At 36.1% G+C, this 26171-nt stretch overlaps 1 protein-coding gene across 1 annotated transcript in view; it reads left to right on the forward strand.

The window, feature by feature from the left end:
- The window catches only part of GLCCI1 (glucocorticoid induced 1), a 150685-nt gene that overhangs the window by 120219 nt on the left and 4295 nt on the right, over positions 1-26171 (forward strand). The window contains exons 5-7 of the mRNA XM_043589539.1: positions 1303-1416; positions 6550-6702; positions 11885-12095. Coding sequence (XP_043445474.1) covers positions 1303-1416; positions 6550-6702; positions 11885-12095 — 478 coding nt within the window. The remainder of the gene's footprint in view (positions 1-1302; positions 1417-6549; positions 6703-11884; positions 12096-26171) is intronic.

Raw genomic sequence — 26171 nt, forward strand, 5'->3', positions numbered from 1 at the left:
TAGTATGAGAGAGTGTGTGTGTGTGTATGTGTGTGTGTGTGTATCTCCACTGTAATATTATTCAGCCATGAGAAAGAAAGATATCCTGCCATTTGTAACATCCTGGATCAACCTTGAAGGCATTATGCTAAGTGAAATAAGTGAGGCAGACAAAGACAAATATTATGTGATATGACTTGTATGCGGGTTCTGTAAAGATTGAACTCACAGAAACAGTAGAATGGTAGTTACCAGGAGCTGAAGGGTAGAGGAAATTGGGGTTGGTCAAAAGGTACAGACTTCCAGTTATAAGATGAATAAGTTCTGGGGATCTAATGTGTAGCATTTTTATTATACTTAATAATATTGTATTGTATATTTAAAAGCTGTTAAGGGAGTAAATCTCAACTGTTCTCACCCAAAAAAAGATGTAGTAATTTTGTGATAGGATAGACGTGTTAACTGATGCTACGGTGGCATCATTTTGCAATATATAAATGTATCAAATTAACATGTTCTGTACCTTAAACTTAGACAACATCATATGTCAATTATATCTCAATTGAGCTGGAAAATTAAAGTTGAGTGACTAAAGAGTAATGTATAGTAAGATATTCAGTACTAGGAAGTTACTAATACTAAATGCTTGGATTTTCCTCACCATGAAAAGATTGAAAATTTTAAAGTGTTTTAAACCAGGAGTGTTTTGTTTATGTAAGATGGAAACTTAGAAACTAATGTGGTCTCCATGTTAATATATGGGCTTTGACTTTAATTAGCATGTGAAACACTAGTTTTTTGCCTTATAAAAAGTGTTTAAAGAGGTAGATACTTGGTGTACAAAGATACTTGGTGTAAAATCTGAAATAATCTGGAAAAATTTACTCTGCATGTTTACCAAAACACTATTTCAATTGAGCAAGTGAAGCATTCGTAGCATACATTTTATTGAAGTGTAGTTAACATGTTAGTTTCCGTTGTACAACAGTGATTCAACATTTTTATACATTATGAAATGATTACCACGAAAAGTCTAGTTACTTTCTGTCACCAAACATAATGATTTCAATATTAGTGACTGTATTCCCCGTGCTGTACTTTATATCCCTGTGACTTACTTATTGTATAACTGGAAGTTTGTACCTCTTATTTTCAATAGTTTTAATCTTAAAAATGTAGAAGAATAAATCTTTGCAGTGAAATATTATCTCTTCTTGAAACCTTTGAGGAAAAAATTACCAGCATCCAAAATTTAAATTAGAAGTACTTAAAAACTGGTATTCACTGTTGTTCTCATCTTATTTCTCCCCCTCCCCAAAGCAGATTGCCAAACTGAGGCAGCAGCTACAACGTAGTAAACAGAGCAGTCGGCACAGTAAAGAGAAAGAGCGTCAGTCACCTCTTCCTGGCAACCATGTAACCATCAATCACACTCAGGTAGGCTAATTTCTTGTCCAGATTTGAAGAATTCCTTTGAAAGGGTTCATTATAAAGGGAGAATCCATTATTGTTGGGTTGCAGAATTAAAAATCTAAATCCCTGGCTCTACTAAATTGTTACTGCTTGTTAAATTGTTGCAAGAAGTTTTATTTTTCCTCCATATATGTAATTTTCTTTTAATAATAGATGTAACAGAATGTAGTCATCTCCAGAATGATTGATGCTGGCCTGGCTAAATCCTAGCTCATTTACTGGTTAAGCAACTATGGGCATTATCTCATTTAATCTTCCTACTGGTACCTTAAGCCATCTATATCTCTTTATGTCTATTTTTTTTTTATTTTTTTTTTTCAACGTTTATTTATTTTTGGGACAGAGAGAGACAGAGCATGAACGGGGGAGGGGCAGAGAGAGAAGGAGACACAGAATTGGAAACAGGCTCCAGGCTCTGAGCCATCTGCCCAGAGCCTGACGCGGGGCTCGAACTCACGGACTGTGAGATCGTGACCTGGCTGAAGTCGGACGCTTAACCGACTGCGCCACCCAGGCGCCCCTCTTTATATCTATTTATACCTATTTTACATTAGAAGAAATTGAGGATTGGGTTTTTGTTGTGGTTCTCCTGCCTCCCTAGGAACATGTACTTCCCATGGAATATAGTTTGGGAGATGCTTTTCTAGACCAAATTCACCTAAAATATTGATATAAATTTTAGGGGCACCTGGGTGGCTCAGTTGGTTGAGCGTCCAACTTTGGCTCAGGTCATGATCTCATGGTTCAGTATGTGAGTTCAAGCCCTGTGTCGGGCTCTGTGCTAACAGCTCAGAGCCTGGAACCTGCTTCTATTCTGTGTCTCCCTCTCTCTTCCCCTGCCCCCCCCCCCCCCGCCCCTTGCACTCTGTGTCTCTCTGTCTCTCTTCCTTCTCAAAAATAAATAAATATTAAAAAAATATTGATGTAAATTTTAGTAAATCAAATGTAGAAGTATAGAAGAAGAAACCCAAGTAGTGAATCAAAACAAATCTAATCAGAGATGTTTCACAAACATAAGGATGATTTCGCATTAAGAAATGTATTAGTTTAGTTCATTGCATATGAAGATCACAGTAGATGCTGAATAACACCTGATAAAAACTCAGTTATCTATACGTGGTAAAAACCGGCTTTACTAAAAATATGACGTTTCCTAATGTGACTAAAATGCAAATGTGGTAAGATCCTAACAGTAAAATATTGGAAACATTTGTTAAAATAAAAATCAAGTAGTAGATGCCCACAGTTATTGATATTATTTGCTAGTAGTTTAGAGGCTCTAGACAGAGCAGTAAGAAAAAAAATAGTTATTGTTATCTGTATGTAATATAATCTATTTAGAAAATGAAAGTCAATGAACTAAACCATTAAAACTGACAGAATAGCCTATACCAAGTGTTGGTGAGGATTTGGATCAACTAGAACAGACACACATTGCTGATGGGAAGACCGAATGGTACCACCACTGTGAAAAACAGTTTGGCATTTTCTTAAAAAGTTACACACTGACCATAGAGCCCCCAAATTTCACTCGTTGATATCTAGCCACGAAAAATAAAAATGTATGTCCACACTAAGACTCGTACATCAGTGTTCATGGAGGCATTATTTATAATAGTCAAAAAATGGAAACAAATATCCATCAACTGATGAATAGATAAAACAACATTTTGTAACACCCATGCAATACTTTTCAGCAGGAAAAAGGAAGGAACTCCTGATACTTACAAAAACATGGTTGATTCTCAAAAATACCATGTTAAGTGAATGAAGTCAGAAGCAAAAGGCTACATAGTGTATGATTCATTATATTAAATTCTTGAAAAGGCAAAATTATAGAGACAAAGTACAATTTTTTCTTCTTAATCTGGTAGAAATAGTGTGTTATTCTTTACTCTGTTTATTTTAAGCACGTTTTCTGTAAGAGCCCAATAGATTTATAGAAGACCTATTGACTTGCTGACAACAAAAAAGACTTTGGCACATGTTCCTAATTTACATTGAATTTTTGGCATCGTGGTTATGTGTAAAAATAATTATCTGCTATACATACTGAAATACTTGTAGGTGAAGTATGAAGTCTGGAATGTGCTTTCAAATAATCTAAGAACAGAAGAAAAATAGATGTTTAGATGAAACAAGATTGGCAGATGTTGGTAATTTTGAAGCTGGATGATGTGTACTGAAGTTCATTGTGGTATAGTGTTTAATTATGTTTATGATTATAATTTTTCACAACAAAAAGAAACTGTTAATGAGAAGATAAGAAAATATAAGCCTATAAAAATCAGTAGTTTTATACTAATGAAAGCAAACCACTGTACCCTCTACTTACAGTGTCTCTAACACCAAACGTGTGGGAGGTTTTCCCACACCAACCAACTTGCCAATTCCAAACACTAAGTATCCTGCAATTCAGTTATAACTAATTATTCGGAGTTGGCACAGACCCCACAATTTAAGGGCTCTGTCCCATAAGACTACCCACCCCTGTTAAGATGTCAGTCACAGGTCCCAGGTTGTCATCTGTACTTCTGACCATCTGACTATAAAGAAGGAATTCCTAACCACCCTTCTTCAGGTTCAGTAATTTGCTATAACAGGTCAGAGAACTCAGGGAAACACTTAGGTCTACCACTTTATTATAAGAGATATAATAAAGGATGCAGATGAACAGTTAGATGAAGAGGTAGGTACACAGGGCTTATGGATATGTATTCACCAATTTAGAAGTTCTCTAAAACCAAAGTTTAGAGATTTTTATGAAGGCTTTATCACATAGGCATTATCCATTATTAACTCACTCTCCAGCCCCTCTGCCATCTCCAGAGGATGTGTGGGGCTGAAAGTTCCAAGCTTGTAATCATGGCTTCATCTTCCTGTTGACTAGCCCTCATCCTGAACCTACCCAGGAGCCTGTCAAGAGTCACCTCATTAGGGGCACCTGGGTGGCTCATTCGGTTAAGCATCTGACTCTTGATTTCAGCTCCAGTCATGATCTCAGTTCATGGGATAGAGCCCCTTGTCGGGCTGTGCACTGACAGCATGAAACCTACTCAGGATTCTCTCTCTATCCCCCTCTCTTTCCCTCCCCCGCTTGCACTCTGTCTCTCTCTCTCTCTCCCCCTCTCTCAAAATAAATGAATAAACTTTTAAAAAAGTTAAAAGAAAAAAAAAAGTCCCCTCATTAGAAGACTCTTCTATCACCCAGGAAATTCCAAGGAATTTAGGAACCTCTGTGTCAGGTTCCATGGTCAGAAACCAAATATTAGAACAAAAGATGCTGCTAGCATATCTATCAGTCAGGAAATTATAAGAGTTGTAGGAAATGTGTGTCAAGAACCAGGGAAGATTCCAAATACATGTTTCTTGTTATGTTACAATTAGCAATGACATGTTAGTATATTCAAAAATATATATAAAATGCCAAGAATTAGACTTAAGAGAAATATGCAAACTGTAAGACTTTATTGAGAATATGAGGTAGAAAACCAAGACCTTAATGGGAAATCTCAACACATACATGCATGAGAAGGGAAGACTCATTATTTTTCAAATAGCCATTTACCTGAAATTAATTGAATTCCAGAAAATTGAAATTTTCAAATTGAATTCCAGTGGAAATTTAAAAGTAATGGTTTTGTTTCTTGAAAAGTTGTCTTCAAAAGTCACATGGAAAATTAATGCCAATTAATAGAAAAGAAAATTTGAAAAGACTTTTCCTATACCAACATGTACTATAAATATCAGCAATTAAAGTGAAACTTTGTATAGGGATTATCAGTTAAGAAAATCAAATCAAATATAGAAATCATAAGGAAATCAAATATAGAATCATAAAGAAATCTTGGCAGTTTGATTACTGTGTGGCAAAAAAAAAAATACTGCCTCACACCATACACAAAAATAAATCATGATAGGTTAAATATTTAAAATGAAAAACCATAAAAGTACTGAAAGAAAGGTATTTGATCTAAAGTAAACAGCAAATGTATGACAAAGAATTACAACTTTCATATGAAAAAAAAAAACCAAAAACGTGTGCATCATAACAAAGGGCATTAGCAGGCAGCCACTCACAGATGGCAGAAACACAGCCCTGAGTAGAGGAAATAATTGTTCATGTGTTAATCAATGATTAGCAGTCTACCTCAATATGAACCCTATGTATCAACTTTAATCATTCAGAGTAAGAGAGAGATCATGTATCATTTTTACTTTTGCCTTGTTCATCTTTATTTTCCTCATTTCCAATCTGGTATTAGTTCCTTGACCATCAAAAAAAGCTCGTCTTACTCTTAACTATAGAGAACACACTGATGGTCACCAGAGGGGAAGTGGTGGGGGGATGGGTAAAGGGGATTAACACTACATTTATTATGATGAGCACCAAGAAATATATAGAATTGTTGAAGCACAATATTGTACACCTGAAAGTAATATAACACTATGTTAACTATACTGGATTTAAAAAAAAAAAAAAAGTCTTTAAGGTACCTTCTATGACAGCTGTAAGAGGTGGTTAATTTTTGAGAACTCCTCCAAAGGACTTTTGAAAAACAACCTTAAGGATATCAATTGTGTTACTGAACTTAGCATGATACATTGTTGCCACATTACTTAATAATCCAGAAGGTTTTCTCAAATGGTTGACAAATGGAAATGAAAAATACTGGAAGGTAGTTTTAACAGTGAGGGAAATAAATCTTTTAAACACACACAGAGGTGTCTGGTAAAGCCACATGATACATTTAACTGACATGATTTCAACTATGTTTTTTTAGTAAAAACAACAAAAGGGAAAAAATTAAACTGTGCAGAAGGTTCTGTCTGCCATCCTACCAAAAAAATGTATGCATTATACTATTAAAACTTGACACTTACATAAAGGGTTATTTTGGCTCTGGACCTTCCTTACTTTAGAACCTACATTTCTGTGGGTGTATCTGGATATATAGTGTATTTGTAATATTGAAAAATCTCTGTTCATTGAGTTTTCCATTTTCAGATTTACCATGCTCTTGAATTCTTGATTTCTTGATTTTTGTTTTTTTTGACCACAAATAATTTGACCCCACCTTGTCTTATATTTTGTAGGCTACTGGATCAAGATCAGTCCCTATGCCACTGTCAAATATATCAGTGCCAAAATCATCAGTTTCACGTGTGCCCTGCAATGTAGAAGGAATAAGTCCTGAATTAGAAAAGGTATTCATTAAAGAAAATAATGGAAAGGAGGAAGTGTCCAAGGTAAGGTTACATGGCATGTTCGAATCTTTTCTCTTCTTTAGCATTCAGAACTGTCTCAGTAGTCCTTTTTTTTTTTTTTTTTTTTTTTTTGGTAACAGCTTGATTAGCTATAATTCACATACCATACAATTTACCAATGTAATGTGTGCAGCTCAGTGGGTTTTTTTTTTTTAAGCATATTCACAGTTGTGCAACCATCACCACAGTCAATTTTATAGCCTTTTCATCACCCTGGGAAGAAACTCTATGTCCTTCAGTAACCATCCCTCATTTCCTTCCAGTGTCCCCAGCAGTAGGCAACCACTAATCTACTTTATCTGTCTGCAGATTTGCCTGTTCTAGACATTTCTTGTAAATGGAATCATACAACACGTGGCCTTTTGTGGCTGTTTTTTTTTCATTCAGCATAATGTTTTTAAGGTTCACCCAAGTGGTAACATTTATCTGTATTTCATTCCTTTTTATTGCCAAATACCCAATTGTATGAATTTTATTCAGCTAGTCATCAGTTGATGAACATTGTCTTGTTTCTACTTTTTAGCTATTAGGAATAATGTTGCTATGAAATTCATGTATGAGATTTCATATGAACATGTTTTCATTTCTCTTGGGCATATACCTAGTTGTGGAATTGCTGGTATGGTAGCTCTTTGTTTAACCTTTTGAGAAACTGCCAGACTGTTTTGCCAAAGTGGCTGCACTTTTACATTCTGCACAACATGATTTACTTGTATGGAGGTTCCAATTTCTCCATCTTTACCTATACCTGTAATTCTGTCTTTTTTTATTACACCCATCCTAGTAGATGTGAAATGGTATCTCATGGTGTTGCTGTGCATTTTCTGAATCTAATGATATTAAAGACATTAAGCGTCTTTTCGTGTGCTGTTGGCCATTTGTGTGTCTTTGGAAAATTGTCTGTTTAGAACATTTATAATCATAAAACTGGATTATTTTGCCTTTTTTCTATTGAATTATAGAAATTCTTTATAAAGTGTTTTTTTTTTATTTTCTAGATACAATTTCTTATTAGATGTAGGACTTGAAAATACCCATCCTTTGGTTGTCTGTTAACTTTTTATTTTCTTGATGATGTCCTTTAAAGGACATTTTCAATTTTGATAAAGTTTGATTTATTGTTTTTCTTTTGTTTACTTGGTGTCATATTTGTATACTTGGTGTCATACTTAAGAAACCATTACCTAAATATAAGGCCACAATAATACTTGTGTTTTCTTCTAGGAGTTTTTTAATTTTAGGTTTCTCTTGTGGTTAGGTCTTTGAACCATTTTAAATTCACCAAAAATGCTTTATAAATTACCTCTGTCCCAGAAAAGTAATCTGGGCACTACTGCATGTGAACGTATATTTGGCCACATTACAAATACATACTCAACAAAAGAAAGCATAGAATAACCTTTGACTTAATTATCTCTGTGATTTTTTTTTGAACCAAAATAATGATTTAATTTATGTCAAATGTGTATCTGATTCCTTTAAATAATGTGCAGGTTTTAAAAGTTAATTAATTTCAAAAGTCACAGAGTCCAATCTTACATTTGTAAAATTAAAATGTAAAACTTTCTTTCAATTCTCAGTATTGCTTATTAGCAGATACGAGCATTATGCATAATTTCTTGTGATCCTTCTTGACGTGTGTATGTGGGTGAACGTAGTGAATCATTGTATGAATGCACCATAATTTAGAAGTTCCATGTTGATGGACATTTACATTATTTTCAGTTTTTGTCATCTCAAGCAGTGCTTTAGGAAACATTGTGTACTCCTGCAAACAATTTCTAGCAGTGAAATTGCTGGGTCAAAACATTTGTATCTTTAAATTTTGATGACTATTGCTAAAATTGTCCTCCCGAAAGGTTGTGCAATTTTTTTCTTCCTAGATGTTTTATTTAAATTTTTAATTTATATTTATCATGCTATAAAGACATTTTTGGAAATTATGTCATCTCTTAGCACATCATCATTAAAATGTTTCCTTTATACGTTAAGTAACGTTTAAAAGCATTAATGTAAGGAAGTGAAATTGGTTTAATTCTTTGAAGATGAAAGAATCAGTCACATATTTGCTGATCCTTAAGAACATCAAAACAAACTGTACTAGAATATAAAACTTAATAACATAATCTCAAGAAAACAAAAACACTAATTCAAAAAGATGGGTGCATGCCTTTGCTTTCTGCAGCATTATTTAGAATAGCCTGGATATGGAAGCAACCTAAGTGTCCATTGACAGATGAAGAAGATGTGGTGTGCATGTGTGTGTTTAATATATATATATAATTAATCTATAAAATATATGAAAGTACATATGAATATAAATAAAACACGCACAATGGAATGTTACTCAGCCATAAAAAAGAATGAGATCTTGCCATTTGTGACGATGTGAATGGACCTAGAGAGTATTATGCTATGTGAAATAACTCAGAGAAAGACAAATACCATATAATTTCACCTGTCTAAAAACAAAACAAATGAACACACAGGCCCATAAATATAAACTGGTGGTTGCCAGCGGGGAGAGGGTGGGAGGATGAGCAAAAAAGGGGAAGGGGAGTGGGAGGTATATGCTTCCAGTTACAGAATAAATAAATCACAGGGATGAAAGGTACAGTGGTTATAGTAATAGCGTTGTGTGGTGACGGGGTAAGCTACATTAGTGGTGAGCATCGCATAATGTATGGACGTGTCCATTCACTGTGTTGTACAGCTGAAACTAATGTGCATTGTATGTCAGCTATACTTAAACAGGTAAAATTTTTATACAGTTCTGCTCTTAAATAAGTTATATTCTAATTTCACAGTAGCCATTTCAGAATTACTCTAGGGTAACCTACACACTTACAGCTACAATACTAATTTTTAGAATTTTTTCGATTGATGATTAAGTGTGCCTCAAAGTTTTAATAAACAAAATGTTACCATTAGTGAGCCTGCCAATAACTAAAGAAAACTGTCCTGTTAAGTATATCAGTCTTCTAAGCTTTTATATTTTCCCATTGTTATTTTGTGTAAACAGTAAATTTTTAAAATCTGTTTTGTTCTTATAATTCTTGTACTCTCTCGTAACAAAACAAAGTTGGTGAAGGAGATTGGTATATATTACCCAGTTATAGATTAAGGAATGGGAATACAGAAAGACTGTGTTTATCAAATAGGACATGAATGAAAGATAACTCAAATTCTTAATTTTTTTAATTATAGATTTATGCATCATATTTTTTTTACTGCTTACCAATACTGACACTTTTATTAAAGTAACATTTTCCTTGACAGATATCTAAATTTTAAGAAATAATTCTGTCATGAAGCCCTCAAATACAATTTTGAAAATGACCTTTCCTTATGGGTTACCCCGAGAACTTCACACATCTTATATTGCGATACAATTTTGTCCAAAAACACCTGCGCCAATGGTTTATTCTTTGTTCATTCTAACATTTAGTGTAGAATTGTAATTAAAATCTAAATTTATTTAAATGAAAGAAAAAATTTTAAAGTAACATTTTCTTAGCTTTTGACCAACGGAGTTAATATTCCTTTGGGAATATTTCTTTCTTTAATTGGAAAGTTTTACTTTCTTATTTGTTTACAAAATGAACTAATATTTGCATAATTGTATATTCTTTTTATAGTAGGGTAGTCATTATCAGGATGCTATAGTTTTGGTTTAACAGCATTGTATAGATAAATGAAGTTTTTATTTCAGTAGTTAATGGTTTCAGCCTTGACTTAACTTGGTTGTGCGTTGTAGAAAAATTGACACGTTTTGAATCTTGTCTAATTTTATCGTACTCCATTATCCCTCTGACAGTGTTTCTAAAAACTCTGAAATGACAAAGCTCAGAGTAAAAGCAGTACATGGTAAAAATAAGTTGTAAATACACTAAGTGTGTATTTGTTCTTTTTCTTAGCATTGCAGTCTTGCCTCTATAATAACAAAATACTTTTAAGTGATTAATGCATAGAATTTTACTTGTTGAGTTTACTTCGTTAGCACACAGATTAGGAAAATGGAGTAAGATTTCCTTTACAGCAGAAGCAGAGTATGGGGTGCCTGGGTGGCTCAGTCCATTAAGCGTCCGACTTGGGCTCGGGTCGTGATCTCACGGTTCGTGAGTTCGAGCCCCGCGTCGGGCTCTGTGCTGACAGCTCAGAGCCTGGAGCCTGCCTCAGATTCCGTGTCTCCCTTTCTCTCTGCCGCTCTCTCTCTCTCTCTCTCTCGCTCTCTCGCTCTCTTGCTCTCGCTCTTGCTCTCGCTCTCGAAAAAAAAAAGAGTAGAGAGCCCACTGTGACAGAGGCTCCCATGCCATTTAATTAGTGTGACATCAGAAGCACTAAGTTATAGGTTCTTTATTTGTAAAGACTCTGGAATAATGAACTCTAAGGTCTTTTCAGGTCTAAAACGTGTGTTTTTGTGATTTTAGTTTCATTTCTATTTAGTTTCATTTCTATTTCATTTCTATTCTTGTTTTTGCCACTCAAAACAATGCATTGGAACCAAGCAAACTTATGAATAGTGCTAGTTAGAGGGATACCAAAACAGTAGAATTGTTTTGCGTTATGTTAACGTCCTTTGTTTAATAGTAATAGAATAAATCACTTTATGAGAAATTTGGGTAATTTGTAAAGGAAATGGAAGACAGTTCTTTTCCTGATCTCTAAAAAGTTGAAATTAAGAATGGACCAATAGAAATATCTACCCCTCTGAATATGAGATTTTACTTTTCTTACTAGCAAGTCAGAGTAATTTCTTGCACAGTTTGATAACGTCATTTGACAAATGTTTGTTGGTTGTCTGCTATGTGCCAGACACCGTGGTGGGCACTAGGGATACCATGTTTAAACAAAGCCCCTACCCTTGAGGAGGATTCTGGGAAGTGCTAACCTACGAATACATACAGAGGGCTATGGAATTTGTAAAGCAATTTATCCTTAGTATTTGAGACCGAACTCCATCAGGATTTGAAATAAATTTTTCATTCGGTCAAGGCAATGTGCAGAAATCAACCTCAGATACAAGACTGGTATCTTACTCTCTGAAGAAGCAATTATGGTGAGCTAGCAGTGGAATGTGAAAACAAGGACAGCGCCGTGTGCTTCTGCACGAATCAAGGGTGTGCGCTGTCGCTCACGCGTGTGACGTTGGTTTCTCTTCTAGCCTTTGGAGATCCCAGACGGCCGAAGGGCCCCGCTCCCCGCTCACTACCGGAGCAGCAGCACCCGCAGCATCGACACGCAGACCCCCTCCGTGCAGGAGCGCAGCAGTAGCTGCAGCAGCCATTCTCCTTGTGTGTCTCCCTTCTGTCCCCCAGAATCCCAGGATGGGAGCCCTTGCTCCACAGAAGATTTACTCTATGATCGTGATAAAGGTGAGAATGAAATCACCCACTTAGAGGGTTTGTCGTAGGGCCTTGCTCATTCTACTTTCTTTGTCTTAGACCATTACATCACTTTTTGTTTTCTTTTGTGGGATGGGGGGATTGTAAAGGATTGGCTGATCTAGGTTTGTTCATTGGTTTCCCGTACCCCCTTCTCTGTGACTCGCACAAACATCTTCCATAAATGTGTCAGAGAAGCACAGCGCATGGTTCTGACAGTTAACAAAACCTGTAAGCTCTAAGATGGAGTGCGCACAGCTTTACATCATGTAACACGCAGGTCTTTTCTTGGTGTTGTCCAGAGCTATTGATGGTTATGGTAGAGTTTATGTTTCTCATGCCTACAGTTCGATTTTTGTAATCAGATTGACTCAGGAGGAAGTCATTCTAGATATTCTTTTGGAAGGATGGGTGTATTTTGAACCAAGTAGATAAAGTTAAATAAGTACCTACAGTATATCAGGGGTTGTCATGGTATATAGATGAATTACTAACGAACACTGGTAAGAGGGCAGAACCTCTGGGATTTCTTGTTACTTGTCAGGGCTCAGCTGTTTCCCCATGTCTCCTGTACTTGTGTCAGGCACTTGGCCACCACTGACTCTTGCCTTGTGGTTTCTGGCCCCCTCAGACCTAGACACAGAAGGCAACAAAGATTACCCAGGCTCCACCTTCCTAGTTACTTTCAAAGAAACACTGAACTTATTTTATGACACATGTATTGCTTCTCACCGTAGAGAAATACACCATAGGTGGCAAAATTTTTAAAACCTAAAAAGGCAAAGTTTACAGTATCCTATAGGATTTTTGTGGTCCTTGCCCTGATTTGATTGCTAGTCCCCTTAATTTGTTTTATTTTGAGGTATTCTTACATTTAAATGGCCAGATTTGAAGTGCTCAGCCCAGTGAATTTTTACATATGTATGTGCTCACGAAACTACTACCTAGATCAAGATACAGAACATTTTTTAGCATCCCAGAAGGCTCCCTCAGGCCCCCTTCCCCTCTCCATCTGGAGGTAACCACTGTTGTGACTTCCATCGCCATAATTTAGTTTTTCTGTGTTAACGTATTTTACAGAAATGGAATGGTACATGTGTATTCATTCTCGTGTCTGGCTTCTTTCACTCATCATTATGCCTGACTCTCTGCTGAGATGTTAAGTAGAAGTTACTTTGGACTTTGTCTTCTGCTTTTATTTCTGTGAGTGGATCTCAGCAGTTCTCCACTTTCTTTTCACCCTTCCATTTTTGAAAAGCCTTGTGAACTCCCTTCCTCCATTAAAGGTGTATTGAAGACAGTACTTTAGGCATCTCTTTGCTTCAAGTGGGAAGTCTCCCATTTCATAGAATGTCAGACTAGGAAACTTATTTCACTGAGGCATCCTACTGGAGCAAACACCTTTAGTCACATCCTCACAATATTTACTATGGATGTTTCACAGTACAACAAAGAAGAAAACACCTTGCTTTTGGTGGGAGGATTTGTTTTGAAGGCAACTGGAAATTTTAAAGAATAGTAATTTGTTTGAGGCTACCCAGGTGGTAAATGGATAAAAGGGTCGGTCCGATTGATTCCAAAACCTGCAATCTGTGTTCTTTCAGTAGAAAGGATAAGTGTGGTTCAGGTTGACTACTGTTGCTGTTTATTAGCACCTATAGTTGGGTTAAAATGAAAAGTAAAAACACCAGTAATAATAAAGCTAGGAAATTAATTCTAGAGTTCTAAATTCTAAGTTTAATATTGTGGATAATTGAGAGACACTGAACCGAAAAGGAAATATATTAGGAAGATGATAAGTGAGTTCCATTTTGGTTAACTGTTTGTGAGATTGCCTTTTAGGGCCTCTAAATGACAGGATGCAATGAGGCAGATAAATAGATGGTTTCTGCAGTTCAGAAGAGGTACTCACTTAGATCCTAAGTTTAAAATATACACTGTTTTTACATATAACATAGAACATATGTAAGTTTAAGGTACACAGTGTAATGATTTGATACATGTGTATGTTTGCAAAATGTTTACCACATAAGGTTAGTTAACGTATCCTTGACCTCACATAACTACTTTTGTTGTTGTTGTTGTTGTTGTTGTTGTTGTTACGGTGAGAACATTAAAGTTTTACTCTCATAGCAACTTTGAAGTATACAGTACAGTATTATTAACTGTAATCACCATGCTGTACCTTAGATCCCCAGAACTTATTCATCTTATAACTGAAAGTTTGTGATCTTCGCATGTCTTCCTCCCCTAGCAACCACTGTCCTACTCTCTGTTTCCGTAAGTTTGATGTTTTTAAGATTCTACATATAAGTGAGATTGTACACTATTTTTCTCTGACTTATTTCACTTACCATAATGCCCTTAAGGTCCATTCATGCTGTTGAAAATGGTAAGATTTCCTTTTTCATGGCTGAATAACATTCCTGTGTGTATGTGTGTGTGTGTGTGCATTTTCTTTATCCATTTATGGCCACTTAGGTTATTTTCATGTTTGGGCTATTACAAATAATGCTACAGTGAACATGGGAATGCAGGTGTCTCTTCAAGATACTATAATAGTCTGAATTCTGACCATTTCTTAGATAAGTTAGTCCTTTTTTCTACGACTTTTCCTTTTTTTTTTTTTTTTGGTATATTTTCTTCTATGTATTTTTATTCTAACACAAATGTTTTTTTGTTTTGTTTTGTTTTTTGTGTTCCTCTTGGTGGCTTTGTTTGTTTGTTTGTTTGTTTGTTTTAAAGTAAAATGAGAACACTGGTCCGGATCATCTCTAAGGCCAACAATTTTTTCCTAATAATTAAAAAAATATTTCTTAGTAAAACAGGGTAATAATACATACCTCTTATCATTATTTGGGTTATTAAGATATTATAATGTGCTTAGCACAACCGTTGGTCCATTGTAAACAATAAATTGTGCTGGGTATGGCTAATAGTGACTTAAAAAAAAAAATCTCTGTAGAAATTATGGAATCATTTTAGACATTTTTTGTTTTCTACAAGACTATTTCAGCTTGGGAATTAAGATACTAGTTTATCAACATATTACCATAATTAGCTTTGAGCACTACTTTGTGATTAAGATCAAGCTGATGTTAGTGTTCCCTGAAAAAATTAGGTGACCTTCTATTATAATGCGAAGTTTCTAGTTCTCAAATCAACTCCCCTCTTTGTGAAGAAAAAATTAAAATAACATCTGTCTCTTTTATATATGCATGTATATACATATACACACACACGCATGTATTTCAGGATTGAGGATGGGGGTTTATGTATTCAACTGAGTTTATGCTTCTAGTTTAAGAAACATTTATTGAACATGGATGTATGTCAGATGCTCCGCTAGGGAGTAGAGAAATAGAGTTGAATAGGATGTGATAATCTGTTTTTAAGAAACCTATAGTGTAATATGGGATAATAGTAATGTAAACAAATAATACACTAGTATACAAGAACATTCAGAATACTGAAGATACAAAAGAGGGAGTTGTTAGTTTTACAGTTTCTGATGTCAATTAAACTATAGAGTAGTCTCTGACTCATTACTTCTTTGTGTACAGTCCAAACTTTGTTTAAGATACTGATTCCATCTTATAATATGCATTTTCTGCAATAAAGCATAAATTAGTCTTTGATTTCCAGTAAAGAAAAAAAATGGAAGCTATAGATTTTGAATAGGTTTGTATTATTAACTATGAAAACAGAATTGGTACTGTAATTTTGTAGTCAACTAGAATATATTGGGAGTACCTACATATTCTGCACTTACTGTAGAGAATTCGTTCTGTGATAGAATAGTTAGTTCAGACATTGTTAGGCACCTGGAAAGGCATACTCAAGAAAGGAGAGGGAGAGCCATTGTGAATACATGGGCTCATGAGAGATGTGCTGGTGAGCTGATTATTTTTCTAAGACTCATCTGTGGCATACTTATCCTTTTCCTGATTTTGCTAACATTGTTTCTTCCTATTCCTAACATATGTTCTTTTCTATGAGCCATGTATCATTTGAGACCTATAAAATAATTTTAGTGGATTATTAGTATATTCGGTTTTTCTTTGGCTATTTCGACTGCAGTGCCATGACAAAAACACTCTATTGAGAAAGGTCCAGCCATTAAGAAACTATTTTCAGGTTTAAGGTGGGGTTTTTTGTTTGTTTGTTTTTTTCTTTTTTTTGCTAGGTTTTTCCAGTGACCTGAAGACTGAACGCAGCCTGGTCACATGTCTAAAGTTGTCAGGCTAATTAGCCTAATAACCGCCATGGTTCCTACTGTGTGGAGAATGTCTCATCTTGACATCCTCAGAACATACCCGAAGAGTTAGGCTAAGTTCTTTTACATTATCATGCCCAAAATGCAAGGGAGATAAATAGTGATTTATATAATACAGATGGCAGCATCAAAACACGCTGTTAGCAGCTCTGCCTGCATTCTTTGCTGTTAGCCAAACCGGTGCTGGGCAAGCCACAGAATCGAGACTTCAGTCTGCCACTTACAGTTGATCTTTGGCACAATTCGCGTAGGCAGTTGTTATAAAATTCTGCAATTTTGCAAGATATTGTGGAAACATTGATTATTCTAATCATAAAGTCAACTGAACCATTCTCCTCGGGCCAAGTACGGAGAGTTCAATTCCAAGAGTCCACAAATTGGCTACTTGGAACTTAAACTGTACTTTCCCACAAGAACAACGTATGTTATGTGGATGGAGTTTCCCAAGGCCAATGCATAGAAGCCTATTTACCTCTTACTGTGATTAACTCATAAATATTAATAATCCTGAACTTTGGGGGTTAGGACTGAGCAGGCCTTAGTTGTAGGAGAGAAAAAAATAAAGTATTATCTTGTCTTTTCCGGGTTCAGACCTGACACTAGTCAGACTTTTGAAAGAGACTCTTTTTGACATCATCTTATTCCTTCCTACACACATTTTAATTCTATTTGCGTTTATGTCTAGGGCTGTATTGCTTAACCTTCTTCAACCTTTGCCCTTAACATACTTACATGCTCTATCTTCTAGAGAGCTTAATCAACTGAGATTTTGTGGTACATTTCTTTTCATGTTTTATATTGTTAAAATAAATAGGTTGGATATACGGCTTTTAGCGACTGCGTCTTAAAATCACTGCTTCTGATCCTGAGTCTGTTTCTCTATCAAAAGATTATCTCCACATAGTTCTAGGATCCCTTGTTACCCTAGAAGAACCTCTTTTGGTAAAATGACCAGGAGTATAGAGCTACAACACAAGAATTATTCCATAGGCTAACACTGACCTGTTCTAGAATCCTGTCCCTAATGTCATCTTCCCTGTTTCTCTTTTTCAAGGTAACATGTAAAATCGTATATATTCCCACTGACAGCACATAAGCAGCATCTAGTAAATGCCTTTTTCCCCTCTTTAGGAAAATGTTCACAATCATACTGATGGCAGATGCTGTGCTAGCCCTCTGTGGATGAGTTACTATTTATAGTTGAAAACTAAGTAATAAGTATACATCTCCATTCTAGCAGTTACAACCCAGAGTCTAGAATAGAAGCAAACCAAAATTTATTAACAAACGTGCATATATGTTTCACTTAATCTCCTGTTATCTATTTACCAGAATATAAGCTCCAGCAGGAGCAGATAACTTTATTTTACTCATTGCTTTATCCTCAGCATAGAGTAGTGCCTATCAGAGAGTAGTGCTTAGTGGAGACTTCTTCAGGTATTCCTTTAAGGCCTGTCTTTGTGGTATGTCCATTTTTTAAGGATATATTTTTTAGCTGTGTTGAACATCAGTATCTTTTTTTTAGGCTGTTAAATTATATGTATGAGGCCTTTGAATGTTTGGGAAGAGTGTGATAATGTTCCCCTCCCCGATCACCACCAAAAAAAAAAGACAGTACAGAGAACTAAACAACTAAGATTATGCTAATTTAGTGATAAGGCCTTTGGTGGGGAAGAAACCATAAAGTCCAAATTCCCTTTTGAAATTCAGGGAAAGGAAGTAACTGCTAAAATCCATATCATCTTCCATTCTGATCATGACTGGGCAGAAAGTAGGGTATCAACTAGGCCTGTTGATACCCCCAAAAGGGGATCTGTTAAATTTTTTCTCCCTGTTATCTTCTGTGTTCCTCTAGGAAAAATACCAACACATAGAGGCCATTGCTTACACTGGGTCTCTTGTGACACTAACAAAAGTCAGGCCCAATAAAGCTTTCAGATTTTAATTAGAATTCAGATTACCTGAGCTTTCAGACTTTAATTAGAAGCATGGGATGTTAGATTGGAAGGAACTTGATCATCATCTTGTCTCCTCCTCCTGTCTCCAGCAAGGACACTACAGTTGAGACAGATCAAAACCTAGCAAGACAGGGAGCCTAACGGTAATGAGCTCTGACTCTGGTGCAGCCTGGTTGAATCCCAGCTCTACCACTTAGTAATTATGTGTCCTTGGGCAAGCTACTCAACCTCTCTTGTATCTCAATTTCTTAATCTATTAATTACAGATAATGATGGTACCTGCCTCCTAGGATTGTTAATAGTGATTAAATGTGCTCAGGTGATTTTACCTTTGTCATCTCCTATAATGTTACCACAATCCTGTGAGTAGGGAGGAACATTATTATTTTAAGAAAGGGGAAGCTGAGGCTTAGAAAATAAAGTAACTTTCCTAAATTCTTTGTAGTCCAGATGACAACAAAGATCTTCTTTACAAACCTCATACTACTACTTGCTGCCTCTTTTGCAGGAGGAATAGCCTTATATGGGCAATCAGCTGTGAAAGGGCCTGGTGTGTGGAGAACAGTAAGAAACTGTGTGGCTAGAGCACAGAGGTGAATGGTGGCGAGCAGAAGCAGTGAGAGTAGAGAGGTAGAAAGGCCGGCATTTCATAAGGGGCCTTGTAGGCCTTGCTCAGAGAAATGAAGGACCAGGTAAAGATCTTTGTCAGCTAAAGGACACGACCAGATTTATCTTTAAGGGCTACAGCACAGGTGGAAGTACAGAAGTGGAGAGAGAGCAGGAGGACCAGATAAGGTAATTTTTGGCAGTCTAGTCCCGTGGTCTCCAAATTTGATTTCTCACATGTCCTTTGCAGCAATTTTTGATCTATACCATTAATATAAGTTCATATATTTCTAAGTTATGTATGTACTTAATTCGACCCACAAACTAAATATGTATTAGTAAAGCATACTTTCTTATTTTTAAGGGTAAAAAGTGTGTGTAAATGTTCTAAAAATCTTGCATGTCAGCACATTGTTTTATGCCTCTCAGTTGGGAAACTACAGGGGCAGGGGAGAGAGATTGAGGGGGTGCAGAGATGTTGGAGGAGAGGGACTAAAGAGGAGTCTGCAGCATCTGGTGGCTGATAGATGGACGAGGTCAGGGAGGATAAAGGCCAAGTTCTATCAGAGTTCTAATTTGGGAGATGGAGAAGGTAGATTATTACCATTAGTAATTAGGCAGTGAGTATCATAGAAGGAACAAGCTTTAAGGTGGAAACAGTGATAAGTTTAAGATTCCATGTTGGTTAGTGCCTAAAGACACTATAATACCATTTTTCTTTAGCAAGAATTGGGGGTAGAAAGTAAATACCAAGATTTCCCTAATACGTTAAGACAGCATTTGTAGCATTTTTCTTTGCCACCTTCTATTTTGCACATAGTTAAGTGCTCAGCAAATATTTAAGTGAGCATTTAAAATTACGGTGAAACTTTGGGGTGCCTGGGTGGCTCAGTTGGTTAAGCATCTGATTTCGGCTCAGGGCATGATCTCACAGTTCGTGAGTTCGAGCCCCATGTCAGGCTCTGTGCTGACAGCTCGGAGCCTGGAGCCTGCCTCAGATTCTGCCCTCTCTCTCTCTCTCTGCTCTCCCCTGTTCGTGTGCTCGCTTTCTCTCAAAGATAAGTAAACATTAAAAATTTTTTTTAAATTACAGTGAAACTTTTATTAGAAGTGTTTATTTTTCCTCATTAGGATACTTCAGGAGTAGTTTAATATGAATAGTGTGTTTTAAAATGTTTTTTGAAAACTGATGTCCCTGGAAATATTTCTATTTAAAAAGCTCAAGAATATAAAATCTAAGATGGGGAACACCTGGGTGGCTCAGTCAGTTAAGCATCCAACTCTTGATCTCAGCTCAGGTCTTGATTGCCGGGTCAGGAGTTTAAGCCCCGTGTTGGACTCTGAGCTGGGTGTGAAGTCTACTTTAAGAAAATAAACAAAAAAGATTGTATCAGAATGATTTTCCTGAGATCCTTAATTACATTACTTTTCAAGATATAAAATATTCTCTGTAAACTGAAATTTTTCTGTGTGACCATTGTGATGTATATGTATAAGAGGCTGGATTTTAGTCTATAAACTGGTTTGAAGACTGTCTTCAGTAAAGTGATTTGCTTTCATTTTGAACTGCAAGGTCAGATAGTCAAATTCCGAGTGACTAGTTAGCATATCAATGACTCCAAGTCACATTAGGAGATAATAATAAAGTGTGCCATTCTGCATATCAAGATTATGTTTGTGGAAGAAGAATTGTACTTGTTGTGAGTACACAAAAATAAAGGAACAGCTATGATTGTTTACTTAATTTTTAAATTGATATCAATTCAATGAATACTTAGGGAACGATGTGATTAGAACACTTGCCCACATATGACAAATATTTGATTAATGGACCAAACATTTGGAATGTAAGTTAAGCCCATTATTCAAAACACAATCTTAATTTGAAATAAAGTTCAAAAATATAAGTAGCGAAGATTCTGATGGTCATTATTCCTCCTTACCCTTTGTTGAATGCCAGTCTGAGGAAGATCTTAGCTGTGGTTGATGACTTGTTTTATTAAAATTCTGTAACCTTCTCATAAAAGGTTGACTTTGAAGTTTTAGGGGAACCTTACAGACTGTTTGTAAAAGCCAAAATTTCTCCTTACTTGTCCCCAGTTTGGTCTTGGAGTTAACTGAACTCCTTTTCAATACAATCAGTAATCACAAACAACTCGTTCCAAATTGTTTGTTGCCAAGAAAGGCTATATAGTTTTGTGTTTCTCCCAGTTTCATTAGGCCATCAAACAACACTACAGCTGATAATTTCATTTCCTGAAGCAAAAGAAGTAATTTTAATGCTAGAGTAGTAATTGTTTAGGTCCTATTTAGTCAATCATATTTCTAACCTAACTCATCATTGGCTTTTAATTACACTCCTCATATGTCATTGAGTATAGTTTTGGTTGAACTGTACCCTCACTTACCCAGCCTCTTACCTCCGCTGTGAAGACAGAATTACATTCTACTGGTTAGGTCTTTGTAGAGGAATCTGTAGAATCTATGCTTTAGCCGTTGATTTTAATTTCAGGATGATAGATTATATGCTAAAGGATGACTTTATGAACTGGCAGGGTTTATGCTAGGCAGTCTAAACTGGGGAATCTGGTACTCCAAATATCACCCTGCCTTGCTCCCAAACACAAAAATCTCCTCTTTTTAAGTACCTGAATAGAAATAGAATGTGCAGATCTATTAAAAATTATTTTCTGTTCCCCTCTTCTGCCAAGAGAAAGTAAAATAGGCACTTAATTTCTGAATGGTTCACCTTCTTACATTTGCAAACAGGGAAGGGTGTGTTCTTTCTGCTATTATGGTCATATTCAGACCATATGATTCAGGCACTGTCCTAATTCTTTTCGCACACATTTTTCATAGCTATCCTGTCAGTAATTAGTCCCATTTTGCAGATCAAAAAAGGGATCAAATTTTTCCTAGGTCATGGTGTTAGGCCTGATAGAAGTCAGGCAGCCTGACTCCAGACCAGTGCTTTGACCTTTTCATGATTGGGTCTCAAATTTGGCTCTGCTGTAAAAATATTTGGGGGCTTTCCAAAAAAATGAAAGAAAGAAAGAAAGAAAGAAAGAAAGAAAGAAAGAAAGAAAGAAAGAAAGAAAGCAAGCAAGCAAGCAAGCAAGCAAGCAACGAAGCAACGAAGCAATGAAGCAACAAGGCAGCACGTGCTGGGGAAGAGCCCCAGACTAAATCAGAATATCTTAGGGATGAGGTCTGGACAGTGGTATTTATTGATATTTTTGAAACATCTGATGAGTCTAATGTGAAACCAAAGTTAAGGACTACTTACTGTGCTATTACATTACTTGTTTTAGTACTAATTTCTCTTGATAGTGATCTGATAGTAAGAGATAAAGCACATCTAAAGACTTAAGACTAATAAGAACCATGGCAAAGATTTTACATACCTACCCACAGAATGTCTTAACTGTATAATATCATTTTTTATACTGGAATTGTGGGCCATACTTAATATACCAGAAATAATGAGGGCCATATATAAGGAGAGATTCAGAAAACTCTTAAACAATAAAAGTACATGTAGTTTTTTTTTTTTTTTTTAACATTTATTTATTTTTGAGACAGAGACAGAGCATGAGCAGGGGAGGGTCAGAGAGAGGGAAACACAGAATCCGAAACAGGCTCCAGGCTGTGAGCTGTCAGCACACAGCCTGATGCGGGGCTCGAACTCATGGACTGCGAGATCATGACCTGAGCCGAAGTCGGATGCCTAACCGACCGAGCCACCCAGGCGCCCCAAAGTACATGTAGTTTTAAAAATATTGTTTTTGTATGTAAAAGCCAATTTTATCCTTCTCCCCAAATATTAAAAATATTTGACAACCTACTTATATTTTAATGGTAAATATGGTACACATGTATAAGTTTTCCCAAACCAGTAAAAGGTTTCCATACTACTAATTTCCAGAGTTGGGTGATTCTTTATAAAGATAGATGAGACTGTTAAAATACAGACAAATATGTAAATGATCATATTTTTACATTTAGTTTTATTAATTGACATTGGCTATAAGAATATAAAGTTACACTTAATGAGAACTACAGGTCTAGTTATTTCTTACTGAGGGATGACAGAATGTGAAAATTTATCATGCTTGTGAACAAAAGTGATTGAATTAAGATTACCATGAAACTCTCATCTTGAATCTCCTGAGCAAGTGTGTTTACCTCACATTTGTAATGTTCTGTTACTGAAATGTGTTTATTAAATTTGGCACAGAGTTCTAAACGAATCAGCTAGACCCCAAGTCTGGAATGGGTAGAATAGGTTGTTCATGTGGGTTGGTTTTAAATCATGCCATTTTGTGAAGCAAAAAAATACTTGTTAGAACCATTAAGAAAGTCACAGAATTTTCGAGTTAGGAGTGATAATTTCTTTAGTTATATAGAAACTCAGAAAGGCAGTTGTGTTTAAGGTTTCACAACTAGTGACAGAACTGAGACCTCAGACTACGGGTCTCCATTTCCTGTTCCTCTTTGCTGTCTACCAGATCATATACTCACCTGAGGGGAAAAAAAAAACAAAACTCCAGATTGAACAAATCTGTTAATAGTTTCAATTTTTGGGAGTGCCTGAGTGGTTCAGTCAGTTAAGTGTCCAACTTTAGCTCAGGTCCTGATCTCACAGCTTGTGAGTTTGAGCCCCACGTCAGGCTCTGTGCTGATAGCTTGAAGCCTGGAGCCTGCTTGGGATTCTGTGTCTCCCTCTGTCTCTGCCCCTCCCCCCAGCCCCTCCCCCCCACTCACTCTGTCTCTCTCTGTGTCTCAAAAATACATAAACATTAAAAAAATTTTTTTTCTAAATAGTTTTAATTCTCCTTTCAAGCTTTATTTTTCCAGACCACCAAAAATTCAAATAAATGTTATATATATAGTTCAACAGCAACAACAAAAAAACCTCAACTTTTTAATTGAAAAGGCAAGGAGATATAATAGTACCAAATACGATCTATTCTAGGATAGCAATATATTTATTTATTTTTTGTTTAACATTAACCACCCCTTCTCCCCTAAACTAGAACAAGAATGTTTAAGTGGGGCACCTGGGTGGCTCAGTCAGTTAAGTGTCCCACTCTTGGTTTCGGCTCAGGTCATGAACTCATGCTTCGTAAGTTCAAGCTCTGTGTAAGGCTCTGTGCTGCCAGTGCAGAGCCTGCTTGGGATTCTCTCTCTCTCTCTCCCTCCCTCCCTCTCTCTCTCTCAAAATAAATGAATAAACTTTAAAAAAACTATTTTAAAAAAAGAATGTTTAAGTAGGTAAAACTAAAACTATAAGCTTCTGAAATTAAAAAAAAAATTAGGAATAAAACTATTTAATTTATTGTAAATTGTTAATAGGAAGATAATCAGTGTTATACATTGTCCAGCTCCTGTCTAGCTTTCAATTCTGGGAATGTCCCTTGAAGTCATTAATAAAGTCATGAGAGAAACCAAGCAGCAGACCTGGTGACGTAGTAAGCAGTAGAGCCCAAAAGACTGTAGCAGTGGCCGAGGTGACTTTTCTTACATGCTGATGGGGTGAGTCCTTGACTGCTGACATGGCCACACTCCCGCTGACAGCAAGAAAAAGTCTTCTCACAACCATTGGAGCCCAGGGTTTCAGGCCATTTGTGCCCTCCTTGGAGAATACCATCACCAGCAAGAACCTCCACGGAGACATCACATACCATCTCCACAGGGCTGCTTGCTGCCTGGATAATAAAGCAGGGTCAGGCTGTGTTTTTGTATTACACCAAGCTCAAGGTCTCGTTCTCACCACTTTTTGATTGTAGACCAATCTTTCTGGTCTTGCCCAGCTCAAGTAGAGGGCAGCAAACTCAGACTCTAGCCAGGTTAATGAGGTTTTGCATTCACCTAAGAAAGAAAATTATATCCTTCCTCCTGCCTTCCATTTGTTTAAATACTATAAGATGAGTATCGACTCTGAGAAAATCTTTAAATCTGAATGACATGTGAAGAAACGGAACTTAATTCTAAGACCTAATTCCTTCCAACAGACAGTGTGTAATCTGCAGGAACATATGTAACAGTAGTGATGGAGAAGGGGTGGTTTTCTAAGGTTTCCCAATTGTGTGGCCTTTTTATTTTGTAGGCAATGATTTCCCAGCCCGAGATACAGCCATATGCAAATATAAGCACACATCTCCATTCCCAAGACTAACCTAGGTGCTCTTTGACTCACTTACCAAATACAACTAAGTGTGCCTCAAGAGTCTACTAAGCATGTATTATAGTTCATTAATGATGGTGAAAACATCCCTGTTACTCAGATTCTGAATGCGGTGCTGTGTTCTGTAGCCTAATCCAAAGCAACTTATCAAAATTGTGACAACCTTAATTATGACACCAAAGCCATCTTTCAAAATATACATGAAAATAATACATCTCAATAGATCATGTGCTTCATATTTTAGCAGTGAGAATTGGTTTGCATTAAGTCAGAATTTGTTTAAATGGGACTATTGTATTTATACAGGTACATTACTGACTTTACAACTTGGCATCTTACAAAGATAATGACACATTTTGGTGGATTTGATTTTCCAAAATCCTTTGCCAGGTAGGAAAGGGAGAAATTACATATAGGTTTTATGACTTTTCATGAATAGACCATTTCTTTTTTTGGTCAAAAATATGAAGAAAACATATTAGGTCGAGATGCTTTTAGATTCCTCATGCTTCTAATAGCAAAAATACAAACTGCTGGAAAAACTATTTTATGTAGACATTTTCAAGGCAAATTTCTGAGTAAATTCCATTTTTCATGATGGGCTGAGGGAAAAAGATATTATGTGTTACAAACCTGTTTTTTCCCCCTGTATACATCTGTTCATGGTGTAATGAAAGTAAAAGTAATATTTCTGCTAAGAAACTTTGTAATGAAGATTATTCCACATGCTAAAATTTTTAATTAAACCGGTTGGACAGTGAGAAAACCTAGAGAACCCTGTGTTATAACCTCTTATATTTCTTTTGCATGATTTATATATATTGCCCCATTCATCTACATTTTGAAATACATACTGCTGTAATTGTTTTCAAGATGATAGTGCTGCTTTATTCAAAATGCAGTTTCTGGACCGAAATATCCTCCTTTTATTTTCTGTGGTATGGCAGATAACTGTTGCATCGCATCTTTTATTTCTAAGAAATGTACTACACAAGGGTGTTAGTAATAGCTCTGCAAAAAAGGAAGCTCTGTGGTGGAAG

The sequence above is a fragment of the Prionailurus bengalensis genome, chromosome A2, assembly GCF_016509475.1.
Source record: "Prionailurus bengalensis isolate Pbe53 chromosome A2, Fcat_Pben_1.1_paternal_pri, whole genome shotgun sequence".
NCBI lineage: Eukaryota > Metazoa > Chordata > Mammalia > Carnivora > Felidae > Prionailurus > Prionailurus bengalensis.